Genomic DNA, 25,803 nt, shown 5'->3' on the forward strand with positions numbered 1-25,803 from the left:
ATCATTGCAGACAAAGTGCACGATCATGCAATTAACCTGGGTATAAATTACTTGCTTTGAGAAGACTGAAAAAACAAAGGAACCAAGAGAGATATTGTCAACACATAAGCATTTCCTCTGTAAAAGCAAATGCAGTGCAAACTCGTGGTCGGCAGTTTGCACTGATATACTTGCCATACCCGAAATGACAGTTTAAACCGCGAAAAGTGACATTATGTTGGAAACTTCCCTAATTACATCACACGTGATCACTGACAGACGGGAGCGTCGTAAGCGAACACATTTTATCCTTCCGCCACAAGCACGAAATAATTCTATTATCTCGCTTTTCGGGGTCAGGACGATTACTCGTGTAGGTATTTTGCTTTTCAGCGCGTATTCTTAATTAGTAGAAGCATATTAGAGACGTGTGCGTTTTTCAGGTTTCATTAAGCTGTGGGACTATAACGATGAAGGCGGCGTGATACGTACTCTAAAATCCCAGCCTGCTCTACCTTCTTTTTTTCCTTCTGTGGAGGCCATGATGGGAGCCTGAGAGTTCAGCTGGAGCTAGAGGAGCGAGAAAAGAAGATGATTTCCCGGGACGGAACTGTCAAATCAGCCTGTACACATTTCTGAACTTTGTATAGTCTCTATACATCGAAGGTGGAGCCTGTCACTTTTTTTCAGATGTGTTCCTGGCAATCAGTCGATGACAATGTTAAATCGTTAGGGGGCATTTGGATCGAAAAAGGAGGTAGCATTAGCTATTGTTGCTAGCTAGCTGTGCTAGCTAGCTAGTTAGCTAGCGAGCTAGCTACGTCTTAGTGACTGGATACGGGTTTAGAGAACCGGTGAGTTCTCTGTCTTCTTGCTGTCAATCGCGGCAGCTGCCATTGAGCCTTCAGCTTGGACATTTCACGGCATTCTGAAGTATTTTCCTCTGAGGACACCTGCATGTATTTTATCCGGGGGTGTTTGCAAAACGAATTGCAGGATTGGGAAAGTCGGGCCTCCGCGGAGGAGCAGAGCAAGGCCCGTCTTTATGATCCAGAGGAAGCCTTTCTAATCCTACCGACAGCCACCGCTACTGCTGGCTAGCACTTCTCTGTCAGGACCTGGAAAATTCAGCCGTGAGCCACCGAGAGCAGACCCAGTGACTGCGACATAATCGGCCAAACCGCCAATACTAGATTACCCCATATAGACTCCTGTCACCTGCTACAATGTCGTCGATTATAAAAGAAATGGTCAGTCGGAACAAAAGGAGATACCAAGAGGATGGTTTCGACCTGGACTTAACATGTATCCTTCTTAATTTGTAAAGCCTTCGGGCCACTGGTCACTAACATGTTCTAGCTGCACTGGTTAAGAGCACTGGAACCAGTTCGGTGGAGTAATGTGAGGTAGATGGCTCCCCTGCTACTTATCGTAGCTAGCTGCTAGTTGGTCCGACAGCGCAGCTTTGCTGTCACCCAGCATGTTTGAAAGATGGTGGATCTGTCAAAGCGGCACGTATGAATACCACACTAACATCACAGCTGGAAACCTCTGTTAAGCTGGACATTGGTCTCTGTGTTTAAATGTGACAGGGCATTTAGCCTGGGTGAACCTGGGTGAAGGTTGTGAAATTGTTAGTCATTTGGCCATATTTATCATTTTAAATCTGTGCCTCTCGTAATCATATATGATGCGTTTAGGATTTGTTTTAGGGTATCTTTGGCTTTCATTTACATCTGGATTTGCTACCCAGGTTTTTAATTTTTGGTGGGTTTCTCGTTTGTTTTGACACAATCGAGCAAATGGCTAAAGTACTCTTGCCCCTCTCATCTGTATTTCTTGATGGATTTAATGTTCACTGATGGATATAAACGTTTAAAAACTCATTTCCCTTTTGTTAAGATGGCTATTAAAATATTTAAAGAAATTAAATTTCAATCTTCACAGCAGGACTGACACTGACAATAGATGACCTGGTTCACTGATGCAGTATTCCCGCTTCTAAAGTTGGTACTTTTACTTATTTGGCTTGTGATAAGCTAGAATAGCGACTGAAGTGGTTGACTTTGGGCAGCTAAATGCAAAATGTAATTTGCTACAGTGCTTAAAGTTGGTTAATGGTAAAAGTTTCATGTAATATGCCTTTATGTGTTGAGATCACATAAAGGCATATTTATGTGATCTCAACTCTGGGACTCATAGAGTCCCAGAGTTTGACATTTTTGGTTTTATGGCGGAATTAAGTTGTCAGATCATATCCTATTGTTAACAAATATATATTTATTTTTTCTAAGCAAACTAAAAACAATACAAAGCCAGCTTCTCAAATGTGAAAAGTTGATGTAATCAGTTTACTATAAGAGGAAATTAAGACGTTTGAAAATCCCACCTGGGCTTTGGGACCTTTTCCACATTATTATTGGGTGGTGTGTGTGTGTGTGTGTGTGTGTTTGGGAGGGGGGTAGTAATCTAGAATCTGAAATGGCAGATTAATCAATAATGGAAGTTCCAACCCTATCTGGTTCCTTAAAGTATACAAAGAGTTGAGCGGCCTGGAGTGTTTATGTACTGAATTTACTTTTGTTATTGTTAGCAACTTGAAAACCTTGCCGAGTGGCGTGTTTTTTGTTCTTTCTTTTCTGAAAGTGCAGATGTAGAGCTGAGTGCTAGTTACCTTGACTTGACACTATAGATAGAAACATAGTGAAGTGATTTCAGGCAGAGCTGTCAGCTATGATGTATGTGTGACTGCAGATGCTGATGAAAGGCGTGTCTCACAGTATTTGATCTGATGTTTCTCGCCTGCTTTTATAATGTGGTAAATCGAATGTCATGTCTTGTCAGTGGCAGGACTCTTGTGGTATGCCTCTACAGCTTTGTGCAGGTGTGAATGGGGTACACCACTCAAAAGTGGAATCTTTCTTTGGTGTGAAGCCACCTCTTGTTTGGATGTGGGCCCTTTCGAATTATCCCTTTTATCATGTTTGGCACTATGTCTAAAAACAATATGGGCTTTCTGCAGTTATGTAATGCAGTATCACAGTTCTGGGAATTGCCCTTAAAATAGAGTTGCCAGTGATCTTGTATCATCATTGCTGTCTGAGTGCTCTCTCCCTCTTACCCTCTCAACCCACCACCTCTCCTCTCCTTTTGCTCTTTTTCTTTACTACTCCCACTCCTAATTCTCCCTCCCTCTGCTTGCCCCTTTTCCTCTGCTCTCCTCCTTTCCTGTCCTCCCCACCTTAGTTCCTGCTGGGTCCCACTCTCCCTATCTCCCCCCCTCTTTCGTTCTCAGTTGTGGATTTGGCATATGCATAGAGCTGAGGCAGGGCTGGCTTTTAAGAAAAGGCGTGTCTAAAGCATCAGATTTTTTTTTCCTCCTACTTGGAGCTTCCTTCCGGGGTCCAACATATGAATCTCTTTCCAGCTGCAGAAACCAAGACCCCCATGCTCTGGGCTGAAGTTATCCCTGAAGGTTTGTAAAGATCACTTAAAGTCTGACTGGACCCCCTTTGCCTGTAGATCCACGGGTTAGAGTAGCCCATTATAAAGCATTAAAAACCTGTTTTTATCTCCTAATTAGTTTTTTGAGCCCTTAATCGACAGGTTTATTATAGTACAGGATATACAGCTTAGGCGGCTGTGCTGAGTTTCAAGGAAGTAGCTTGGCTGTATGCAAATAACCTCAAAGATTTGCTATAGGGCTGGCTTGAATTTATGTACGAGGCCTGTGTTGTGCATAGCCTGGTTGCATGGGGTTGCGTGAAGGCACTTACTGAAATCCTCTGATGGGGTTTTGCTGAAAATTTCCCCAAAAATGGCTGAAACAGCATTAATGTCTGCCATAGTACAGTTGACCCGAGTTTGTGGAAAACCTTTTTTTTGTACTTGTAGGTCTGCTGATTGAACAATGAGCTGTGTGTATGCACACTGAATCAAAAGAGTTGACCTTGTGGGCTTTTTGCATCCACAGGTACTTGTATGCGCACTGCACACACCAGGAAAGTTGAGGGCTGTATAGAGGCTGCCGGCTGTGCTTTCTCGCCAGAGCCGTCAGATGCGTGTGTCAAATTATTCTGACCAGTTAAAAAGTGATTTGACTCGGGGGGGGGGGGGGGGGGGGGGGACAAAACGAAACACATCCAATTAGAAATATTCAGCCTTTCTATTTTTGACGTTGTGGCACAGGAAGTGTAAGAAAAGGTTGCCCTTTAGTCAGTGGTTAAAGTGTGAAATCCCACAGCTTAGACTGACGAGCAGACTTCAGTTACAGGTAGGCGTTGGAGCCGAGCCTTCAAGACATGCATGCCAACCAAATTATTCTTTTTCAGTGCAATGTGACACTGATGTGCACCTTTAAGAGTGAATGTATGTCACCATATAATTGGCCACGACATTTTCCTCACCGTTCTTGCGGAAATATGGAGCCATTTGAAACACAAACACCACCTTTTTCTACACCTGCAAATTCGCAGCTCGGCGCATTTGTTTTTTGAGTTAACTTTTTTTCCCCTTCCTTACATGTGTGACTTCATGTTGCCCGCTTGCAATCTCGCAGATATTCAAATGTCTCTGGCTGAATTCAGACTAGATAAGTCGAACATTTGCGATCATCCCAATATAACTTTAGGTTCTAAAAATACATGCAGGTCAGGGAGCAGAGACTCTACTCATGCACCCACATGTGGGCTGGCTGAAGCAGGAGCGCGGTTACTCTGCCGTCACTGCTTGCTTCTCACTGTCAAGGCCATCTGTCACAACATGCACGCACATACTGGCCAGCACCCCTCCTCTATTCTCCTGTCTATCCATAACTACAATCACACTCTTATAATGGCGTGGACTAAAACTTTTCTCAACCCTTTCACTCATGTCTTCATTCTTGAAGTTGTGCTGTAATGGCAAATTCTTTTAAGCAGTCCTTTCCTTTAAAAGCTTTAGTTCTGACGCTGGGAGCCTTGGTAGTAGCTCCCTCTTGATTTCCTGCAGATTGTACATTTCCTTGACTGCTTGAACAGATATTTACCCAAATATCATTGCAATGGGCTTTCCAGCAGAGAGACTTGAAGGCGTGTACAGAAACAATATAGATGATGTAGTACGGTAAGTGTGATCTCGGTAAAGGGTAATATAACAAACATGCAGTTTATTCTGCAGTACATGAGTTTATTCGTTTTGCTCTAGCACTTTGATCTCATATCGAGCTAATGATTTTATTATTTTTCTGCGGACAGGTTTTTGGATTCAAAGCATAAAAACCACTACAAAATCTACAACCTGTAAGTTTCTACATTTTGTTTGCATCTGAGCTCATCCTTGTTTACTTACCAGCTTCCTCTTGTGTGATTGCTAACTGGAGTTTTCTGGGGGGGATTTTCTTGACATTTCAGCTGTGCAGAAAGACACTACGATACTGCCAAATTTAACTGCAGAGGTAGGCTGCTTCACGTTTTCTATAAATGCTGTCTTTAAGAAATAAAATCCCAGCTGAAGGCCTGATGACGCACAAGGTCATCAGATCTCTCAAAATACTCAGCATCTTCCTGCCCACCTTGTCTATGCTGACCTGTTTGCACTGTCCCCCCCCCCCTCCCCTCTCCCCCCCTCTCTCATCACAACTTTGCGTGGACTTGCATCCCGTCACACCTCAGTTGCACAGTACCCCTTCGAAGACCATAACCCTCCTCAGCTGGAGCTGATTAAGCCGTTTTGTGAAGACCTGGACCAGTGGCTCAGTGAGGATGACAATCACGTGGCGGCCATCCACTGTAAGGCCGGGAAGGGCCGCACCGGAGTCATGATCTGCGCGTATCTCCTCCATCGTGGGAAATTCCAGGAGGCCCAAGAAGCACTTGACTTTTATGGGGAGGTCAGGACAAGGGACAAGAAGGTGAGGTCACGAAACAAACGCTTTCAATTCAGAAGGCTTTATTACTTTTTAGAGCAGTTGCATCAAGCAGGGCAGTGACTGATGAGCCACATCCTGCTTAATTGGTTTCAAATTGAAAGTAAATTTTCTGTTCAAGCTAAGAAAAAGAGAGAGAGAGCATACAAGATGACTGAGTTGATTTTCACTAATAATTATCAAGGTTGCAAAGATTTGAACACACATAGAAAACAGAAGCATAATTTCAGGCACCAGTGCTCTGTTTTAAGAAGTAATACATATTAAACGGATAAACTCGAAGGTGATCTCATGTTGCATCCTGCGTCCCTCATCTGCGTCAAAACCACGGATGTCAAATTCATTTTGCATTGTGGGCCACATGCAGATACGGCCTACTTTGATCTTAAGTGTGCCGAACCAGTGAAACTCCCTTTTCTGTCAGTCTAAAAAAGTTTCACTACACATTTAATCTCCGAGATATTTTAACATAAGCAATAGTGCTGTAGTTTCATCAACACATCACAGTTTTACTACATTATTAAAAAATGCTGCTTTGCGCTTAGAATGTAAGAAATGTGTAAAATTACAGAAAAAGACTGTCCTGTAATTATAAAATGAAAAATATTTATTTTCTTTTTTCTTTTTGCTGTAATCCCACTTTAAAATCATACATTTCTATAGTAGATAGTGACTGATTGGGAGCTTTCTGTTATTTGTTTATCTGTTACTTATTTACAGTGGTTTAGTATGACTGGCTATGGGGGAAAAGCCATAAAACCTTATAAAATACACTTAAAAGTCTCAAATTCATGTCATCCTTTCCATTTTTTTCAAAGCCGGTCCAGTGGGCCACAGTGGGCTCTTTTCCGCGCCAATTCCAGCCCCTGGGCTTTATGTTTGGCACCCCTGGTTTAAACATTGTTGCTTTTGTTTGCAGGGAGTAACGATCCCGAGCCAGCGTCGCTACGTCTACTACTACAGCTACCTACTGAAGCACCAGCTGGAGTACAAGCCGGTGGCATTGCTCTTCCACAAAATGGTGTTCGAGACTCTCCCTATGTTCAGCGGGGGCACCTGCAGTGAGTCACGCTCATGTTCAACTTCAACTCCAATCTAGGGCGTAGGCATGCATACCGCTGTTCAGACAGAGCGAGGGCCTTGCATGTATGGTGCACCGTGGGGCTAACCCACACTGCAGCGTAGCACCGTAGGGCATTGCAGGTCATCTGTGGTGGAGCCAAGTTGTCCTCTGCCGTTTCTTTTTTATTTATTTTTTAATAGCCTTGTTGAGTACAGCTGAATTTCGTGCTGTATTTAACTAACAAGGGCGGCTTTGTATCGATCAAGTCTGCTTGTTGCTGCTCACAGAAAATCCCGGTGAACCAGATCCCCACTGGTTGTCTTCATAAAAATTTCAGATTTTTTTTTCCACAGGAGCCTTTTAAGATTTTTATTAGCTCCGAAAGCTGCAAAGTCGAGCCATTAATTTAAATTTTTTTGGCTCCTCTCGAGGGAGAGACTTTTATAGGATTTCATTTTCTATGCTCGCTATCGAGAAGAACTACAGAATGCCCTTGTATAGAGGAGAGCGCATCCTATAGTAGTAGCTACATAAGCACAGGTTTTACATGTTTTCCTAAGGCCGAACCAGGAAGTAACTTAAAGTCGAGAGGAATTTAGATGGCGGTAATTTTAGCAAACAATAGCGCAGCACTCAGTAAGTCACTGACGGTAACAGCCACTCAGTTATGAGTATTTACATATCACTGCATGTTTGCTCAGAGTTTAATTGATATGACGGCTGTAAAATGTCTGCCAACATTTGCACTTGTTCTCCCCTGTTGACGTAGTGACAAACGCAAGCAGTCCAACCCGTTTGATTTATTTTTTTTAACAGCTGTCAAAACCAAATGCTTACTGCAGAGCTAACTTTGGTGATTTCCCCAAATATCTAAGCAAATAATGTCACTCTTCTCAATTTAATTTCGTTCCCTGTGTTTCATTTTTCATGTTCACATGAATGCAGAGTGTTTAGCTGCATGTAGAAAACCTTTTTTTAGTGTTTAAATAGTGCTCTGTTTTAGCCTGAGGAGGGGTTAAAAAAAAGTGAAATAATTCTGCTTATCTGCTCAAATGCATCTGAGTCATACGATGTTGTGCTCTCCTCGTATCTGAATTTGTCCATTTTTAGCTGTCGGTCAGAAAAAGCAACCTCTCCTTCCTTCGTGTCTGTGACTTCTTTACCCTAACACGTGACTGTGCTGCACACCCCTGACTGTATCGATCCTTCCTTTTTTTTTTCCTGCTAACCCTCTGCTTAAAAAGGCCCTATTCTGAGTTTGACGTCTTCGTATATGCATCGCTTTTTTCTATTTTGCGGTTTGTTTTTCTAGCTTTTCTAGTTCTTAGCTCACTGCAATGATAAAATAGAAACTAGTTTAATTGCTAGAAACTGCTCAATGTCAAACACTTCTCTCTTTATTTCCACCAAAGAAAACTGACGCATTTTGGTCGTTTGATTTTCAGCAATTTCAAAGTTCCCCGTTTGTTTCTTCCTCTTTGTGTTTCTCATGTGCACACTAGGTGCCTTGTCAAACGTTTTTGTAAGATGCACAACTCCGCTTTGAAGCCACGGATTGAATGTTGTTATTAAGAAAAGCTATGTAGATGTAAATATTTGTGTAGAGCTCTTGTGTTTTGTACCTGCTGTGCTGTCAAGCCCCTGACAGGCCAGCCAGGCCCTGTTTGTGATAATCTCCTTCTTTCTCTCTAAGGGGACAGTACCATTAAAAACAGGAGCGAGCCGACCCCTCAGGGCTTCAAGAAAGGGAATTGGCATTGGGGTAAATGAGCCTTTCATCCATTATTATTTTTTCACTCATTTGTTTTTATATGGCCCCAGAGATCCAGCAGGCAGGAGCAGTCTGAGGTAGACATGTTGCTTAGCAGGAAAGGAAAAGCTTAGGGGCACATGAAGTCATCTCCAGCACCACCCTCCACCCTGACAGGAAGAAGAAAGGGTTAAAATTCTTCTAAATGCAACGTGTTGCGCTGGTCCAAGACCAAACCAATGACTGTATCAGAATAGGGTCCTGTGTCTCTGGTTCTGGGTCTATTTGGGTGTTACATTTTGTGGCCTGTTAACTTTCCCTTTCTCCTCCTTAATTTTAATACAATGTTTTATCACTTTTTTTTCACTTACTCAGTGGGTGGGAGGTGGTGGTGTGCTGTGCCATTTTCTTTTGTCAAACTCATGTAATAACACTGGTATCCTGTCTCGCCCTCCTGATTTACTCCCTCCTCCACTGTTGCGCACTCCTCTTATTGTGCTTTCTGTCTCTTCTCTCCCACTCCCCCCTTCCCCCTCTCACAAATCTCACCCATCGTGCTCCTCACCCCTGTACAACGTCAACACTTTTTTCAGATCCCCAGTTTGTGGTGTACCAGCTGAAAGTGAAGATTCACACATCGAACCCCGCTCACACACGGCGCGAGGACAAGCATATGTTTTTTGAATTTCCCCAGCCGCTCCCAGTCTGCGGAGACATCAAAGTGGAGTTCTTCCATAAACAGAATAAGATGTTGAAGAAGGTTAGTTGTCTTTGTTTGGGAGATTTCATTGCGGCTTCATGTGCTCAGTCTAATTTAGGAGCTTATTTCAGCCACTGTATGCCATAAAGTGACTAAGTCACAGAACGATAAGACGACTAAGCATTTTCACACTTAGCAGGGTGCCAGCAATTACGGTTTTATTGCCACAGTTCTCACAAATAAACCAAAAATCAAAAATGTGGTATTTTTAATATCTTGGGTCTCTGTGCTGCAGGCCAGTTTTGTCCCAAAAACTATTAAAAACAGATCAATTAGGCACACCATTGGCATGTTCCTTCAGGACCACAAGCAGGGCAACCAGTTTATTTTGAGGTAAATCCCTCATTCGTTGTCCTGCTGCCATAAATACTGAAATTTATATTAACCCACAGCTGAAAATAGACCCCAAAAAATGCACTGTTTACTCCTGTTAGTGTTTGCTAAAAACTACACTGGTTAAATACTCGCTAATTTCCTAAAATGGCTGGGTGCAGTTTTTAACAAACGCTTCTGAAACAGGAGTAGAATAGTGCATTGGTAGAAAGAAATGTACTGGGTGCACAGCAGTTGAAAAATGCTTAAACTGACTAGTGCAAGGCTGGCTTTTCTCTGAATTTGTTGACAGTAAAAAATGGACCATCAGCCTTAGCTAGAACAACGGATTTTGGAAAGAAACCTAATCAAAAACCTGTAAAGTTTCCTTTCAATACTTCATTCACTCAATCTGTTGTAACCTCTCCCCCTCCAGGACAAAATGTTTCATTTTTGGGTGAACACTTTCTTCATCCCTGGACCAGAGGAGAGTGGGGACAAGATGGAGAACGGGGCAGTTAACAGTTTAGAGAGCCAGCAGGGGCCACCAGGGCAGGGTCTTCCGGGACAGGGACCTGGACCAGGCCGACCGGGACAGGGCCAACTGCAAAGTGCCGAGTGCAAGGACAACTGGAGAGAAAACTACAGGGAGGAGAAGAAGGAAAGCAGCAAAGAAAGCGACAGGGACAAGGACTATCTCATCCTGACACTTAATAAGAACGACTTGGACAAGGCCAACAAAGACAAAGCTAACCGCTACTTCTCACCAAACTTCAAAGTAAGTGCTGCAATCTTTCTGCTGTTGAATAACCGTATATCTGCTGTCAGTTCACTTTGCATTTTTAACTGAAAAGAGCAGTGACGAGACTTGTTTGTGATCATCTCGTCTTGGTTTCCAGGTGAAGTTGTACTTTACGAAAACCGTGGAGGAGCCGAACTCCGAGGCTAGTACTTCAACATCAGTCACCCCCGACGTTAGCGACAATGAGCCAGACCATTATCGATACTCTGACACCACTGACTCAGATCCGGAAAATGAACCTTTTGATGAAGAGCAGCACACACAAATCACAAAAGTGTGAACTCTTTTTAAACAGGAAAAAGGAAGAAATTATACAGCAGAAAAAAAGGAGAAAACTTGAATATAAACTCAAAAGAAGAACCTTTGTCCCTTCCCTCCCCCAGACGGCAATAGAATATCATCATGTCAAATGCCAATTTTAGGGGGAAAAAAAGATGAAATATCCTGACCAATATATTGTTTTGTTTTGTTTTTTTCTCTCTCTGGCACGACCATGAACCATGTGCGAGGTATTGACACTGTTGCCCCATGGGAAAAGGTGCTGTAGCTATAAAACTGTGTTTATATATATATACATACATATATGTATATACATATATACATGCATATATAACAAACTTTTTTGTGTCAAAGACAATGGAAAGAGTACCACAATCAGGAGATGGGAGTTGAAGTGTGGGAGAAGCTAGAATGATATACGAGGACTATGCTGCTCTTCTCCTGTCTAAACCAAGGCCAGTGCTGCAGTCACTTTGTTTCACTCCCTCTCTTCTCCTCTCATCTTTTACTCTCCCCCACCCTCCATCCTCTCCTCCTTCCTATATTCCTTTACTGTGAATGCTTCTTGTGCTCTTTGCAGGCTGTCTCACGTGACTTTTGGCCTTTGTGCAGTGCAAACTGCATGCGGGCAGTGGGTTGGGGGTGGGCGGGGGTTATAAAGAGGCTGTGATGATGTCTAAAGCATTGCCATTCCTGTTCCCACTGTGTATATGTTAAATTATGCAGAACAAGGCATCCCATGTAATTGTTAATGTTTTTTTTATCCTAAGATAATAAAAATATAATACACAAAACAGCAGGGAGACAAGTGTTTGCAATAATGTTGACACTACATTTCAAGGACAATGGTGAATTTGCATGTATTAGAATTGGCGTCCATCCCTAATAAATGTATGCAATGTTGTCTTTTTTTTTTTTTTTTTTTTTTGATAATGAAAGCAGCTTTGAGATGCGTCTTCTGCGTGGGGTTCCCCGCTGCTTTGAGTCATGCTCACAAAATTACATCACAGCTTTATGTAATAGAGCTGCAGTTTTCCGTTAATGAAAATCATGCAGAATGAAAATGAATTTTCAAAGTGCGCAGTTGTCATCGGGCGTCGCGGCTAGTGCGGTCTTCTAACTTGACACCGCTGCTGTCAAATGAAGTCGTAATTTTAAGTGACGGTACCCAGACCCTGTAATCTAAATTTTTAGCATGTGTGAGACGGGACTTTAGTGCAGAGCGCTGTCCCTGGTGAGAGGGGGGAGGAAAAAAAATGCTGTAAAGCAGGTTGTCGTTGGAGCTGTGTTAACAGTAACTTCCTGCTTTAAAGGTCAGTGCTGCAAATAGCGAGTGGGACCTGAGTTAGGGAAGTGATGGAAGGATTGTTGTTAGAAGTTCAACTGAGGGCGAAAAGCCCACTTTAAACAAATAACACTGAGTGGAACCAGGGAGTTGCGAGCATCTAATGGCAGTGTAGTGGTGAGAAAAAGCAGAAATTGGTTGATTATATTTGGAAACATTGCTGCCGATTGGAGTTTGTGCAACCTCGTTTTTGTGGTTTTTGTTACATTTTTGCCAAGCACCAGTAGATTTTTCTGAGAAGCAAACTGACCTCTGAACCCTAATAAAAACATTAACATTTATGAGCCAAAGCAGCCCGACTTCATACCAGAGTATCAGCGCTGCATGTGGATTGGCTTCTGCTGGTTAATAAAGGCGTTCTCCATATGAAATAAGCAGAGGAAGGAAAGGCTGCCAGCCCAGGAGGGAGGTGTGCGAGGCCTCTGGTAGTCGAGCCTGCTCTGCTTGCAGGCTTGTGTGGTTCCCCAAATGAAAGGGTAATAGGATTAACAAGCATGTTGCTGTGATAGCAGTGCAGAAAGTGGCAAGACCCTGGCTAAAGCTTGGCCCAAAGTCTCCTGATAATAAAATAAAGTATGAATTAAACATATATATTTTAAAAATTGTTCCACCCCCGGGGGCTGGCAGTCGCATAATCCCCTTCTGCTCTATTAAGACTCGGTCCCCGGCTCTTTCGTGTTGATAGAGACATCAAAGCCAACCAGCGCAGCGTCAAATGAGACAGGCAGCAGTCGCAGGGGCCCAACTGTAATTGGCTGAGCCGAGAAGGAGGGAGAGACTCTGGTAGATTAATAATGAATGTGCTGTGCTGGGCTGAGAGACCAGAGAGAGATGCCTCAGCTCTCCACAGGCACACAAGACTGAAGCGAACCAAGAGCCGTGACTTCAGCCGAGTTTGAGAGTCCAGCTCTTTGCTTCTGATTGCTACTCTCATCACTTAAACACTCCAGAAACTGCACCTGAAATATGAATCGAAATGTATTGCCTCATTTGAATGTCTTGAGGGCTGGCTCCTCAGAAAAAATGTTTGATTTCCCCCACATTACCATCTCTCAAGAGGTGAGGCACCAATGGAGAAGCAGGAGATTTGGAGGAATGTTTGCTTTGTATAATGTGAATGTGAATTTTCCTTAAACAGTACATTATACATCCAGCAGAACAAAGATGGAAGATGATACAGCGTTTGCGGATATGATGTGGAAAAACGGCCAAGCCATGGACAGGAGGTGTTGGTTTGTTACAGTTAGAATCAGCTGGTAAAGACTCCCAAAGTTGGATAACTAGCCGTATTGATGGATGTGTTTATGCTTATCCTGAACCTAAGACTAATTAATTAAGAATAATTAAGAGATCTGTACACCTTGGTGCTAATTTTTCCAGGTGGTCACTTCCAGTATTGCAATGAAAATAGAAATCCCAGCTGCCCAAAAAATATTTGTCTCACATACCAGAGAAAAACTAATTTTAATCTATAGAAGTACAATCTCTTTACTACTTAGATAAAAGGTGTGTGTGTGTGTGTGTGTGTGTGTGTGTGTAAGTTGTTTGATTAAACTGAATATATTATCCTAATAGTATAAAGATGTTAATCTCAAATGTAGCTTAATGGCTTGATGTTAAGATCCTGGGTTGAACCCCATTTTGCCTTTAGAGCTGTCTTAAAGGTACAGTAAGTATTTTTTCAGGTTACGTGATAGAAAGAAGTGATTGCTGTACTCATAAATATGCATTGATTACTGTATAATTACGTCTTCTAACACATGATGTGTTCTCATAAACTCAGAATTAATCCATTAAAAGTACAGCGTGGGCAGTAGTTTATTTTATTATAGTTTTATTATATAATTTTAGGCTCGAGTGTCCAACGATGTTAAATCCACTTCAAGGAAGGTTTCACTGATGGCCACTAACAGCGTCAAAACACTGTGCACTTGAATTGTGAAGGGCAAGAAAACAGAATGCGGTTGACTGGAATCTGCAATTTACTGACATCTAGTTCTGAGACTTTACACACTGTACCTTTAACTCTTTATAGCTGAGATTCAACAAGGTGCTGGAAAAAGTCTCCAGAGATTTTGGTCCATATTGATAGCATCACGTAGTTGGTGCAGATTTGGCATAGGCGTGTTCAAGAAATCACTGTGAGATGATTTGAGCTTTGTGGTCTTCTGCTGCTGTAGCCCATCCAAGTTTGACATCCTCTGCATACCTTGGTTGTATCGGGTGCCTTCCTTTTACCTCGAAGCAATCTGCCCGTTCCCCTGCGACCTCTGAAATCAACAAGGCATTTTCATTCATTTCAGAGAACTGCCATTCACGGAATATTTCCTCTTTTTTGGACCATTTTCTGTAAAATCTAGAGATGGTTGTGTGGGAAAATCCCAGCAGATCAGCGGTTTCTGAAATACTCATACCAGCACAGCTGGCATCACTGACAATGCCACCTTAAATCACCTCTCTTCTCCATTCTGATGCTTGGTTTAAACTTCAGCAGGTCGTATTAACGATGTCTGCCTGCTGTTGCTGCCACGTGAGTCCCTGATTAGATATTTGTGATAACAAGCAGTTGAACAGATGTACCTAATTTATATTTTACTTCCTAGATTAGATAATTAGTGACTAATTAAGGAATTAATTCAGTGAACTGCTCTTCAGTACTCATTTTAACCAATAAAAATGGTGTACAATGGTGAATAAAAATGCTACAGAGAGGACCTAAAGAGAAAAGTGGGGGAAAAAACAGCTTAAATCTCCGGAAGCTCTTGTGACAAACCCCAGAACCTGCAAAATGACAACCAAGTGAATACTTCTGCACCGAGATGTGTCTAAATGATGATACTGAATCAGAATTATACATCAAATGTTCATGAACCTTTTGGGTTTTTTTCAGGCTGTCACAATATTGACTCAATAAGACTGTGTGTTATGTATTTCTTTTTTTAAAATTGACATTTAATTATATTTATTTTGCGGCATGTATGGCCTTCCACAGTCTAAGCCTCTAAATACTGTGAAAAAAGGGGGAGGTAAAGAAGCTAACACCAAAATACAGAGATTTAAGCATAGTATTATGATGAAATGACAGAGGGGAGGGTGGGGGTCAGTTTGGCCTACAAAGAGAAGTTAAGTCCAAGCTGGTAACCCCATTTCCCTTCCATCTGTTGGTAGCAGTTGTAGAGCATGGCTGCACTCACCAGGACCTGGCAACCCATCCCCCAAGCCCTCTTTCTCTGGCTGACTGCACAGCTGTGTTGCGTTTGGATTAGGCCAAGAATAAAACAGGAAGTAGAAATTAAACAAAAGCTTAAACACACACTCACTCACACACACACACACACAGGCGCTGTAAGTTACCAAAGACTCAGCAGCAGCACGAGTGACAGGCTATGGAAAGAATACACATACTCACACGTGTAGACCATCACATTCTCAAATACACACACACACACACACACACACACACACACACACACACACACACACACACATATATATGTGTGTGTGTGTATATATGTATATTTATATGTACACAGTGACTGCAGTATGAAAAAGTCACACACTGCCTCCAACAAACTAACATGAGCCAAGGCCAGACCACAAGCTCATGCTCACACCTATGGTCTGTTTACATCCTCATTGCCTCTTCATGGTGGTCTGCTGTGAGTCGAAACTCCCCCAAATCTATCCTGTAAGTGCCAATATCAAAGTATTTTTTTCTTTCTCGTGAGATGACACGTAAACAATATAAGCCCACATTCATCGCGCAAATGGGTACGAATGAGATAAAGACGCCATAAGTTGCTCCGATTACTTATGCATTCACTCTGATTATTATTCGAGCTGGCTCACTTCTCCCATTTTTTTTAATTAATCCGCCACATTAAAGCTGGAATCCCATCCAGCTTTTCTTTGAAAGGAGATTAAGACAAATATCACAACAGACACTGCATTCGTCAGCATATGATTAAACCTATATTGTCCTTTTAACTCGTTCAAAGTAGGGAAAGCGCCTTCCGAACACCATAAAATTCAATATATTTTTTTGTCATTATTTCTCTCGTTTGTGAACTTCTGCCGTCTCACTTTCAGCAAATCCTTTGCCTGGTTTCTCTTTCTTCTTCTTGTGAATGCCCCAAAATAGCCCCTCCGATAGCACACAGGAACTATGGTGAATGAGGAAGTGGAATTAGGAAGAAGAAGGAGACGTTTGGAAACATGTAGCTGTTGGAACGTATGGAGCAGCACAACTTAGCAGGAAACAGTGAAATCCATTAAAGTGCTTCTCGTCATGAGTTTGGACCAGCTGTTAATGAATATACGGTAAATGTTTTCAGATGTAATTTTTACTGTCAAGACCTGAGTCACCTAATGAGTCACACGAGCCCTGCTTTTGTGTGTCTGTGTGTGTCTGAGGGGGAGTTTATGTTGACATGGATGTGCCAGCATGCTTTGTCAGCCTGTGTGTGTGTGTCTGTTTATGTGCGTCTTCATGAATAAGAGAAGCACATGGAAACACTTACTGTATTGCTGTCGCCACTGACCCCTCCCCCTTCCTTAAGATGCACACACACCCACACACTCATACTTATTTCTTCTGTGATCAATGAAGAGCACACATGTGTCCAGTGTACTGAATAAGAGTCAACATTCATAGCCTGCAGCAGAAAAAAGACATGAAAGGAAGCATATCAGCTTTACCATGAGCTACACACACACACAAATCCCTACAACAGGAACTTGCATTGTGTGTCACTTAGGAACCCAGCAGTGAAAAGTGCTCGCGCTGCAGGGCTTCTTCATACATCTGTGTGAATTTGTATGCATGTGAAACTGTGCGTTCGTACGCCAGAGTATATGCATATATCAAACTTTACTTTGACAGGCTCTGTTCTCTACCTGACTTTTACCCTGAAATCTTAGAGCAGGCGTAATCCTTCCCCCGAGCCTCATCCTTGCTCTTTTCCCTCTCTCCACCTAGTGTCATCAGGAGGGTAATATGAGGCATATGGCTGCTGATGACAGTCCCTAATCCTCACGCTGATAACTGATAGTTACCCGCACGCTCCTCATCCCCATCTCATCCTTATACACCAAGAACAAGGGAGGGAGATGCAAGCCTCACCGTCTCTCCACTCTGTGTCTCTCCCAGCTGAGAGTCATTATCTGAAATGACTGATGTGAGAAGGGCTGATGGACAAGAGCGATATTAGTGTTTGTGCTGGAGAGTGAAAGTTGGAAATGGTGCTTCAGAGTTCAGACTTTCGGAGTTCCAGAGAAGAGAAACTGCTTCACGGTACATGAGATATGCGGGGGAGGGGGCATGTAAATACTGTACATCTTGACAGGTTGTAATGATGTAGTGGAAACCCTGACACCCTCAAGCTCTAATAGTTTGTAAAGGTCTCTCGATAATAAACACATTCTCTACAAACACAGATGTATATGAATATGCAAAATCTTTAGGGAAAGGACCGTAAACTTTCTGGTTTCCATTGCCAAATGGTGATCACTCATCTTCCAGCTAGCTTCATCTGCACACAGGTAAACAGTCCATGTGCAGAGCACTGGCTCTATTACAGTGTCAAAACCTCAAGCTATGTTTTGACAACATTAATGTTGCATGTAAGCATGCACCAAACAGGAAATCTGGGCCCAGATTTTTTTAATCCATTTTCCTGATATGCACTGGCTACAATGAAATCCCCAAACAGTAGTTGGTGCCAACAATGGCCATCAGATGATAGCCAATGGCGTATTACGCTGCTAAAAAATGTTTAATTAGATATTAATGATGCACATTATAAAACCAGCAAACTTTCCCACTGCAAGACAGATGCAGAGTTGGTGGTTACCCCCACTTCCACACTTGATTTTTGTCTTTATTGGTTCTGTAGCGTAGCAGTTTACAAATTTGCTTAACAAACAAAAGATTCCCAGTTTGATCCCAATAGGAGACACACTGATTCCTGATGCCAGCCCAGCAGGTAAAAATCTGCCAAATCAAACATGTGAGGGTCTTCACACTGTGCTGACTCCTTGTGAATAAGGGAGCCGCTGAAAGTCGCAATCAAGCTGGATTTGTGTTTTTGTGTTTTTGTAGTCATAAACAGAGTTAGGGTACTTTAAGCAAAGAATAACCTGTGGAACTAGAAAATGATCCTAAAGTCGAATAGCGCCTCTAGGTGCCACTTGAGGCTGGCTCCAAAAGAGGAGTCAGTCTCCATAGACTTCCATGTTAAAATGGCCAACTCCATGGCATTAAAAAGCATTTTTACAGCCTGGCAGAAAATATAGCTTTCACATCTATGGATAGCTTTCCCCTTTATAACAATACTGAGTGGGGTCAAACAAATGCTATAACTCATTCACCTGGCTAGTTATGTTAGGAGCATGACCACATTAACTGGCAGCTGATCAGTAAAATCAGTGTCTGCTAAGCCTCACCTTCACTACTTCCAATCATTAAACTGCACCTCTTCACTGTGTGTGCCTTTTGGAGCATTTTTAATGATCTGACTAATATTACAGCTTCATCTGAGGTATAGACCATCCCAGAAGTTGGTGCTTCAGTTTTGATCAATTAAATTCTAGTGATGATGATGTAATGATAGTTAAACTTACTTAAGTATACTTTCTATACTCGGACAGCAAAAAACAAATCTCGATGTGTGGTGTATGTACTCTACATCCCCCACCTAACCCCCTGGTGTTTCCCCAGTCAATTTATATTTACAGCATAGAGGGAGGGAACCCACTGGCAAAACTGGCAATATTTGCATTTACTTGAGCGATAGGGTCTTCTGAGAGTTAGAGGCCTGCAAAAAGTCACGTCACATGACTGCACATTCCTTGATATTTTATTGTTAAATGTTCGGTGAATACGTTTCTACGCAAATACAATTCTCTTTTCTCTTTACCAAGAAGAGACTTTACCACATGCTGTTGTTTCATGGGTGTATCTGAGTTTAACCATCTATTATTATTATTATTATTATTATTATTATTATTATTATTATTATTATTATTATTATTATTATTATTATTGCTCCTGTCTAAAAAAGTAATTGCCTCCTAAACCCAATAACTGATCGTGCCACCCCATCATTCACATCACCCTGGAGGAATTTTGTCATGTTTTTCTTTGCTGAATTGTTTTTATTAAGACTTTGACTTTGGCCACTCCAAAAAAAGTCATTCAGAGGTGAACTTGGTGGTGTGTTTTGGATCATTGTCCTGCTGCAGTACCCAAATGCGCTTAAGTTTCAGGGCAGAAAATGATGGAGAGACAGTCCTCTTCAGGAATTTCTGGTGGTGAGCAGAATTCATGGTTAGTCGTCCAGATCCTGAAGCAGCAAAGCAGTCCCAGACAATGACACCACCACCACCATGTTTGACTGTTGGTATGATGTTCTTTTCTAAATGCTGTGTTAGTTTTACACAAGATGTAACGGGATGCAAGCCATTTAAAAAGTTAAACTTGTATCTCCACAGTCCACAGGAAATTTTCTCAAAAGTTTCAGTGATTATCAAGATGTTTTAGTAAATATATTTCCTTGGAATGTGAAACATGTACCGGTAAGTGGGGCAATTGTGTGAAAAAATAAATACATTTTTCTAAAAGTGCAATTCGTTTTTAGATAAAAAATAACATCCCATTTAATATCAGAGTCAATTATCGGTGAACCTTACTACCCAAGCTGTGATTTCATGCAGATATGGTTTAAAATGCCAAAAGTAACACTTCAAAGCATGATCCAGTCCATGTATGCTAAAAGGACAGCCATAAACATAAGAAAGTGGTCACAGCACCACACAGAAAGCCAGTTTCCTTTTAGTCGATGGTATCGGTGGTTGTTTTTCAGAACATCTTTTACAGCGGCAAATATCTTGTGTAAACCAAAAGTTCCCTTTTTCTAATCTGTTGCAGCTTGGTATGCATTTATTTAAACGTTCTGACATACCTGTAAACTACTCGCCTGCCAGTGTTTACGAGGGAAGTTATTTTCATCGTATTGGATGATACCTCTAGAGGAGCCGTGAGCAATGGAAATTTCTAGTGTGAGTGTGTGTGTGTACGTGCTTGTATGTACAAACAAGTGACATACTTTCTGGAGGCCTAGTGGGTGTCAGTCACGGGAGTGGGTTAAGCGTGGTCCATCCTCTCATTTAGAGTCTGCCAGTCAGCCAGCTACTCAACCAGCCCTGAAACCAGCAAGCCAGAGCTTTTTAAAGGGTCTGTGATTTGACAGAATCCCGTGGGGGGAGATGCAGGGGATTAGGATTAGCAGCTGTTTCCCCTCAAACAGTAGAGAAGATACGCTATAGCTACGCCACGCTGATGGCAAATTAATAGATGAATAGAACATGCGTGCGTCGTCTCAGATAAAGTGCTAAAGCTCCTCGCTTCATAAATAGTGTGGAAGGTGTCCTTTTTTTGAACCCGGCCGTGTGGATCTGCTGTCTCACACACACACACTCAGTGAGTAGCAGGGAGGGAAGCAAAGGCATATTGTGGCCGTGAGAAAGGTTTAAAACATCATCACTTTAATCTGGGAGCACAAAGCCAGCTACAGATTATACTTCTGCCTCTCAAACGATTCTGCAGCAGATCCGGTTTAGATGACCCCCGCTAACACCCTCAGAGACAGGGACTTTTAACCCCAAACAAACACTGATAGCGTGGCAGCCATCAAATGAGAACACACACCAAGCACACACACACACATCATCCACATCTATGGCATGTGCATTGGCTGTACCCATCCACAGCTTCCAGAGACAACACACATAGTACATACTGAGGGCTGCGCACAATGATAAATAAACACACTGGCTTATGCCAGTTCCACTTGCATTCATTTCAGGCTATTAAGCAAGACAGGAAACTGTTGCATATCTATAAGGTTGAGGTAAAAATGACACAACTGCTGGTATGAAGAGAAAGACACACAATGTGGCTTTTCCGTAGACCACAAACACTACCTAAAGTAAGAATGGCAGCGCTGTGACATTATGCATGCATGTGCAAACTGAGTAGGTCATTTTGGACGTTTGTTACATGCTGACACACACAATTTCTTACTCAATTTCTTTTCAACTTGAGCACCAACCACACAATTAGCTGCCTGGAAGTTAATGACTGGTCTTCTCCATTGCTTTTAAAAACACCAGAAGGCCAAGAAATCAAATTTTCCCTGCATATTTGTCCAAATATTGAACTATTTCAGCTCACAAGATTGGCATGCTCTGTATAATTTACAATATTTTTTCTTCTTAAAAAGCCACCTCATTCATGTTTAATGGGAAATATGCATTATTGAAGTCGTATCTACACTGAACTGGAGGTTAACCTTTGCTAACGAGAGATAGATGCAGCGCAAGTGGGAATGGAGAGAGCGAGAGAGCGAGATACGAGAGAGGAAAAGGACATAAAAGTGGAGTAAATTTGACGGCGGTTCACCACAATACACTGGAGACCTGAGGGATGAGTCAGAGAGAAGATGGCCGTGTCAAAGAAAATTACAAAAACAGAAGAAACAAAGGGGGGATTTTAATGCACAAGTAGCATTCTGTTTGAACTTGGCCCTTGATTTTGAACCCGGAGAACAAAGTTATGACGATGTAATCGTATCTGAGTCAGAGACAGCTTTTTTTCTTTTGCTCAGCGCTTCAGTGGGGCTTAAACTAATTGGTTTGAACCTCTTCCTCTTGTATTTAGTCCATCTGTGTCTTCATGTACACCAGACCTACCAGATTTTTTTTTCACACTTTACAATTGCAAAGCAACCGCTGAAACCACATGATCAAGAATGTCCCCACGCCCTTAAATAACGGTTACATGCTCGTGTATGTGTGTGTGTACGTGTGTGTGTGAAAGAAAGAGAGAAAGAGGTAAAGAGAGAAAGAGAGTGAGAGCACGCCCTGATGTTTCCTGTCTCCAAATAAAGCTTACACGTTCACATGCATGCATGCATGCAGCAGTATAATGCATGTGTGTGCACAAGCGAACCTATCAGAAAGAGCCTTTTTTTCCACGAGGAAAACAGGCAATATGAAAATCAGCTGCAAGCTGCTGTGCTCATTGTGTTAAACCACCAACATGTTTAATAAATGTCAGCACAATGAAATAGATCAAGGCCGCAGAGTCACCGAGACCACGTATGACACTGCCAATTCCAGGTGGGTGGGTTTAAATCAAGATAAGATGACACATCATGCAGCCATTTGTTCTGCAACACGGAAACTTTTTTTTCTCTTGTTTCCAAGTTTAATGGAACACACGACACTAGCGATGGCTTACATGACCTGACGCAATGGCGGAGATGTAAACACACAATTTCGGTGTCACAATAAACGCTATACCACGTGCTGGATGAGTTCAACCGTGACAAGAGACTTCCATCAGATAGAAAACTGACAAATTGCTGAGGTTTCATGTCTGTTCACTTCCTCTGTGATTTCTCGAGAGAGAGAGAGAGAGAGAGAGAGAAAAAGATGGTGCGGGGTGGGGTAGGGTGGGAGGGACGGAGGCAAAGAGAAAGTGTGAGTGCTTGTGTGCATGTATGAGTGGGGCCCTATCTGTACTTGAACATTCACCACTACCACAAATAAGTGAGCGTGATTCATCACTTCCTTCCTATTAAGCATGAATAGTGTGAGAGCAGAGGGTATAAACCAAAAACTACAGTTCAGAGCACTGGTCTCTCCATCTTTTCGCATGCATGCATGCTTGTAAGCGTTTGAGCACAGCGCTCTGTGGACAACTGGACTTGTTGTGTTACTGCACGCCTCCACCCACTGCATCACACCTGACTTTTACTCACACTTAAATCCAATCTGAGAACCTGCAGCAAGGCGGCTCTTCTGATCATCAAGTTTAGTTTCTTTCTATGATAAAGTGTGAAGCTTTATGTGTTTGCACGTGTGTGTGTGTATCTGTGCGCAGTGTGTGCTGCGTTTGAGATGGCCTCCAAAAAAAGCTCTGCTCTCGACCTCTGGTGCCATCTGCCAGTGACAGGGCAGAAATGCAAATCAGATACAGTCAGATAATACACCAGGCTCACTCCTTCCATTAGAGCAGCCTACAGAAATAAACTAGGTCAGACATACCAGCAGCCAGCTGTGTGTGTGTGTGTAATAAGGCACATGCGCCTCTCTTTGTGTGGGGAGACAGCTAAGTGTGTGTGTGTGTGTGTGTGTGTGTGTTGGGGGGATGGGTTTTTTTTTTTAGCATTGAGGGTGCATGATATTCTTACTTATGATATTGCACACTTAACAGTCAAACGTAACATACAGACATACAGCATCTCATCCAGTCAGCACTCCTTTTTAAGATTTCAGACTGAGGAGCACTTCTAGGCTGTGTGACAGGGCAAAGGAGCTGGGTGACAAATACAGGCTCTTATCTGAGGCTGAAATTAGACCACAGCCAGAGCGCAACTGATAGGGAGCGTATCAAACTCTCGAAAACGAACCTCCCGGGAGGGTGATGCAACGCAGTGGCAACGCTGGCGTAATGCAGACAGATGCGTCCTCCTCTCTCCTATCGCTGCGACGCCTCTGAATTATGAATGAGGCCCCATGCACCTCTTCGGTGCAAAAAGCTTCGTGTCTTCGTGCTCACAGTTTACTGTTTGTTTTTTCTAATGCCTTACGCTCATGCGCACCGTGTTAGCTGTGCTAAAAAATCTTAAATAAAGGTTAACGCAGTGTTTGAGAGGCGTGTGTTTTTTTAATCCCCTTTGTCTGAGTGTAGTCACACTGTGCACAAAGCAGATGGCTTATATGTGCTGAGCTAAGACAATTAGATTGTCTGGTATTGTATTCGAGGAGCTGAACTGATATATGCTTTAGAAGGATACAGCAATTTTCTTTCCTTCTTTCTTTTTCTTGAAAATACACATTTGTAGCATGAGAAATCCATTTGCTAATAAGGCCAGTTACATGTAAATCTTAGTTTAATTACCCCAAATACTCGCTTGCTGTAGACGTCTATAAATGCAGCCGATCACAAGTTTTAGATCTGCTACAGTCGAGTTTCTTTTCCTCTTTCTAATATGATAAACATGGAGCAATATGAGCTGAATAATAAATGACTGCATGCCTTTCAGAATCATTTCAAACACGGGCCTTCTATTTATAGATGCTCAAACATTTCCTTCTCCAGCTAACTTTCTCTGTTTTCTTTCTTCCTTCAACTGATTTCAAGCACAGATTGTAAGTTCGGTCACAAGGGAGGGTCAATGATTCTCATTTCCTGCAGTTTGGTCCTCTTTAACAAAATGACTCTCCACTCCCTGAATTCTCTGAAGTTCCTCTGAGATATCTGCAGCTGCCTTTGTGTGTCTCTGTGTTTGTGTACACGAGTCTGCAACTGCTTCCCCTGTAGTTCACGATGTGCATGTGTCAGGGGTCTGTAGGCATGTGAGCGTGGTGCTTGCAAAGGACAAAAAAGGTGACATGAGATGAGGAAGGTTAATATTTTCCAGGATATAGGGTGGGAGGTGATAGACTGGTGTGTTCATGCAGTGTGGGCAGTGTGTGTTTCATAACACATTTATCTGTACTTTCTGCGTGGGTGAAGAAGAAAAGTTTCATGTATGAATATGTTCTCAGAAAGTGGATTATTTTCTCTGAAGTGAATGAGATACATGAGGTTTGTTCGCTGTTTGTATTTATTAACCTATCTGAAAGGGTTGTAAAAGAGCGCACACGTGGGAGAACATCAGGTGAAAGGCCGGGGTCAAAAATGTCTTGGTTGCTGCAATCAATAAAAGATGTCTTATCAGTATAAGAAAAAAACAACAACAACAAAAAACCGATCTCTGTTGCTGTATACAGATTTGATGCATGAACACGACAGGTCACAAAGTTATTTACATCTCCATTTTTTCAGTTACTTGAATGCATGTTCTGTAATGTCTCTGTGTCTTTATAAGGTATACCTCAACCACTCATTAGACAGCCATGAGTATTTCAGAAACTGCTCATCTGCTGGGACTTTCTCACAACCATCTCTGAGGTTTACAGAAAATAGTCCGAAAAATGAATCTGATGCAGAAGCGCTCCAAAGCTGCATTCTATCTGAGGACCACCAGATGGCGATAACTATGATTGCAAAAAGACTTCCGGTCCTGTAAATGTCTGTGGGAAAACAGCTTTCTGACTTGACCTCTGTAAACCCTTTCCTGCTGATCCTATGAGCTTAGTCACTCATTTTGAGTCATACTGAATACAGTGAATAAGTTTTGCAAATCTTGGTCATGTCATCATACTATCATGTTCGTATGTTGCTTATACTCTACAAGACATGTGGACCAGTCTTCATGAAACATTGCACAAACATTGCCTGTATGACATAGACGAATATTTTATACAAATCACACAATTGTATATATATTTGTACAATTCAATCTAGTCCCAAATGGAATGTCAGATTAGAATGGTGTGTTACAATATCTCGTAGAATTGTACTAGAATGATTATACTATATGTATGTATGTATGTATTTTTGTATGTTCCTTGGAGGTTTGTTGGTGTTTCAAAACAGACGACAAAATCACACATTGGCTAATGAGCAGTCATTAGCTAGTGGGTCTGCGGTTTCAC

At 42.2% G+C, this 25,803-nt stretch overlaps 1 protein-coding gene across 2 annotated transcripts; it reads left to right on the plus strand.

The window, feature by feature from the left end:
* Window positions 1–482: 482 nt before the first annotated feature.
* LOC146505507 (phosphatidylinositol 3,4,5-trisphosphate 3-phosphatase and dual-specificity protein phosphatase PTEN) lies at window positions 483–11,644 on the plus strand. 2 transcript variants are annotated; one of them, XM_085182785.1, is made up of 10 exons: window positions 484–1,284; window positions 4,998–5,082; window positions 5,214–5,258; window positions 5,370–5,413; window positions 5,631–5,869; window positions 6,804–6,945; window positions 8,641–8,709; window positions 9,291–9,457; window positions 10,206–10,547; window positions 10,669–11,644. In XM_085182785.1, exons 1-10 carry the CDS (start codon window positions 1,206–1,208, stop codon window positions 10,849–10,851), a joined length of 1,395 nt encoding a protein of 464 aa, XP_085038911.1. In that variant the 5' UTR covers window positions 484–1,205; the 3' UTR covers window positions 10,852–11,644. The 2 variants fall into 2 exon arrangements, with proteins under 2 accessions (XP_085038912.1, XP_085038911.1); XM_085182786.1 differs by lacking the exon at window positions 8,641–8,709 and having other exon boundaries at window positions 483–1,284.
* Window positions 11,645–25,803: the final 14,159 nt, after the last annotated feature.

The sequence above is a fragment of the Neolamprologus multifasciatus genome, chromosome 13 (genome assembly GCF_963576455.1).
Source record: "Neolamprologus multifasciatus chromosome 13, fNeoMul1.2, whole genome shotgun sequence".
NCBI lineage: Eukaryota > Metazoa > Chordata > Actinopteri > Cichliformes > Cichlidae > Neolamprologus > Neolamprologus multifasciatus.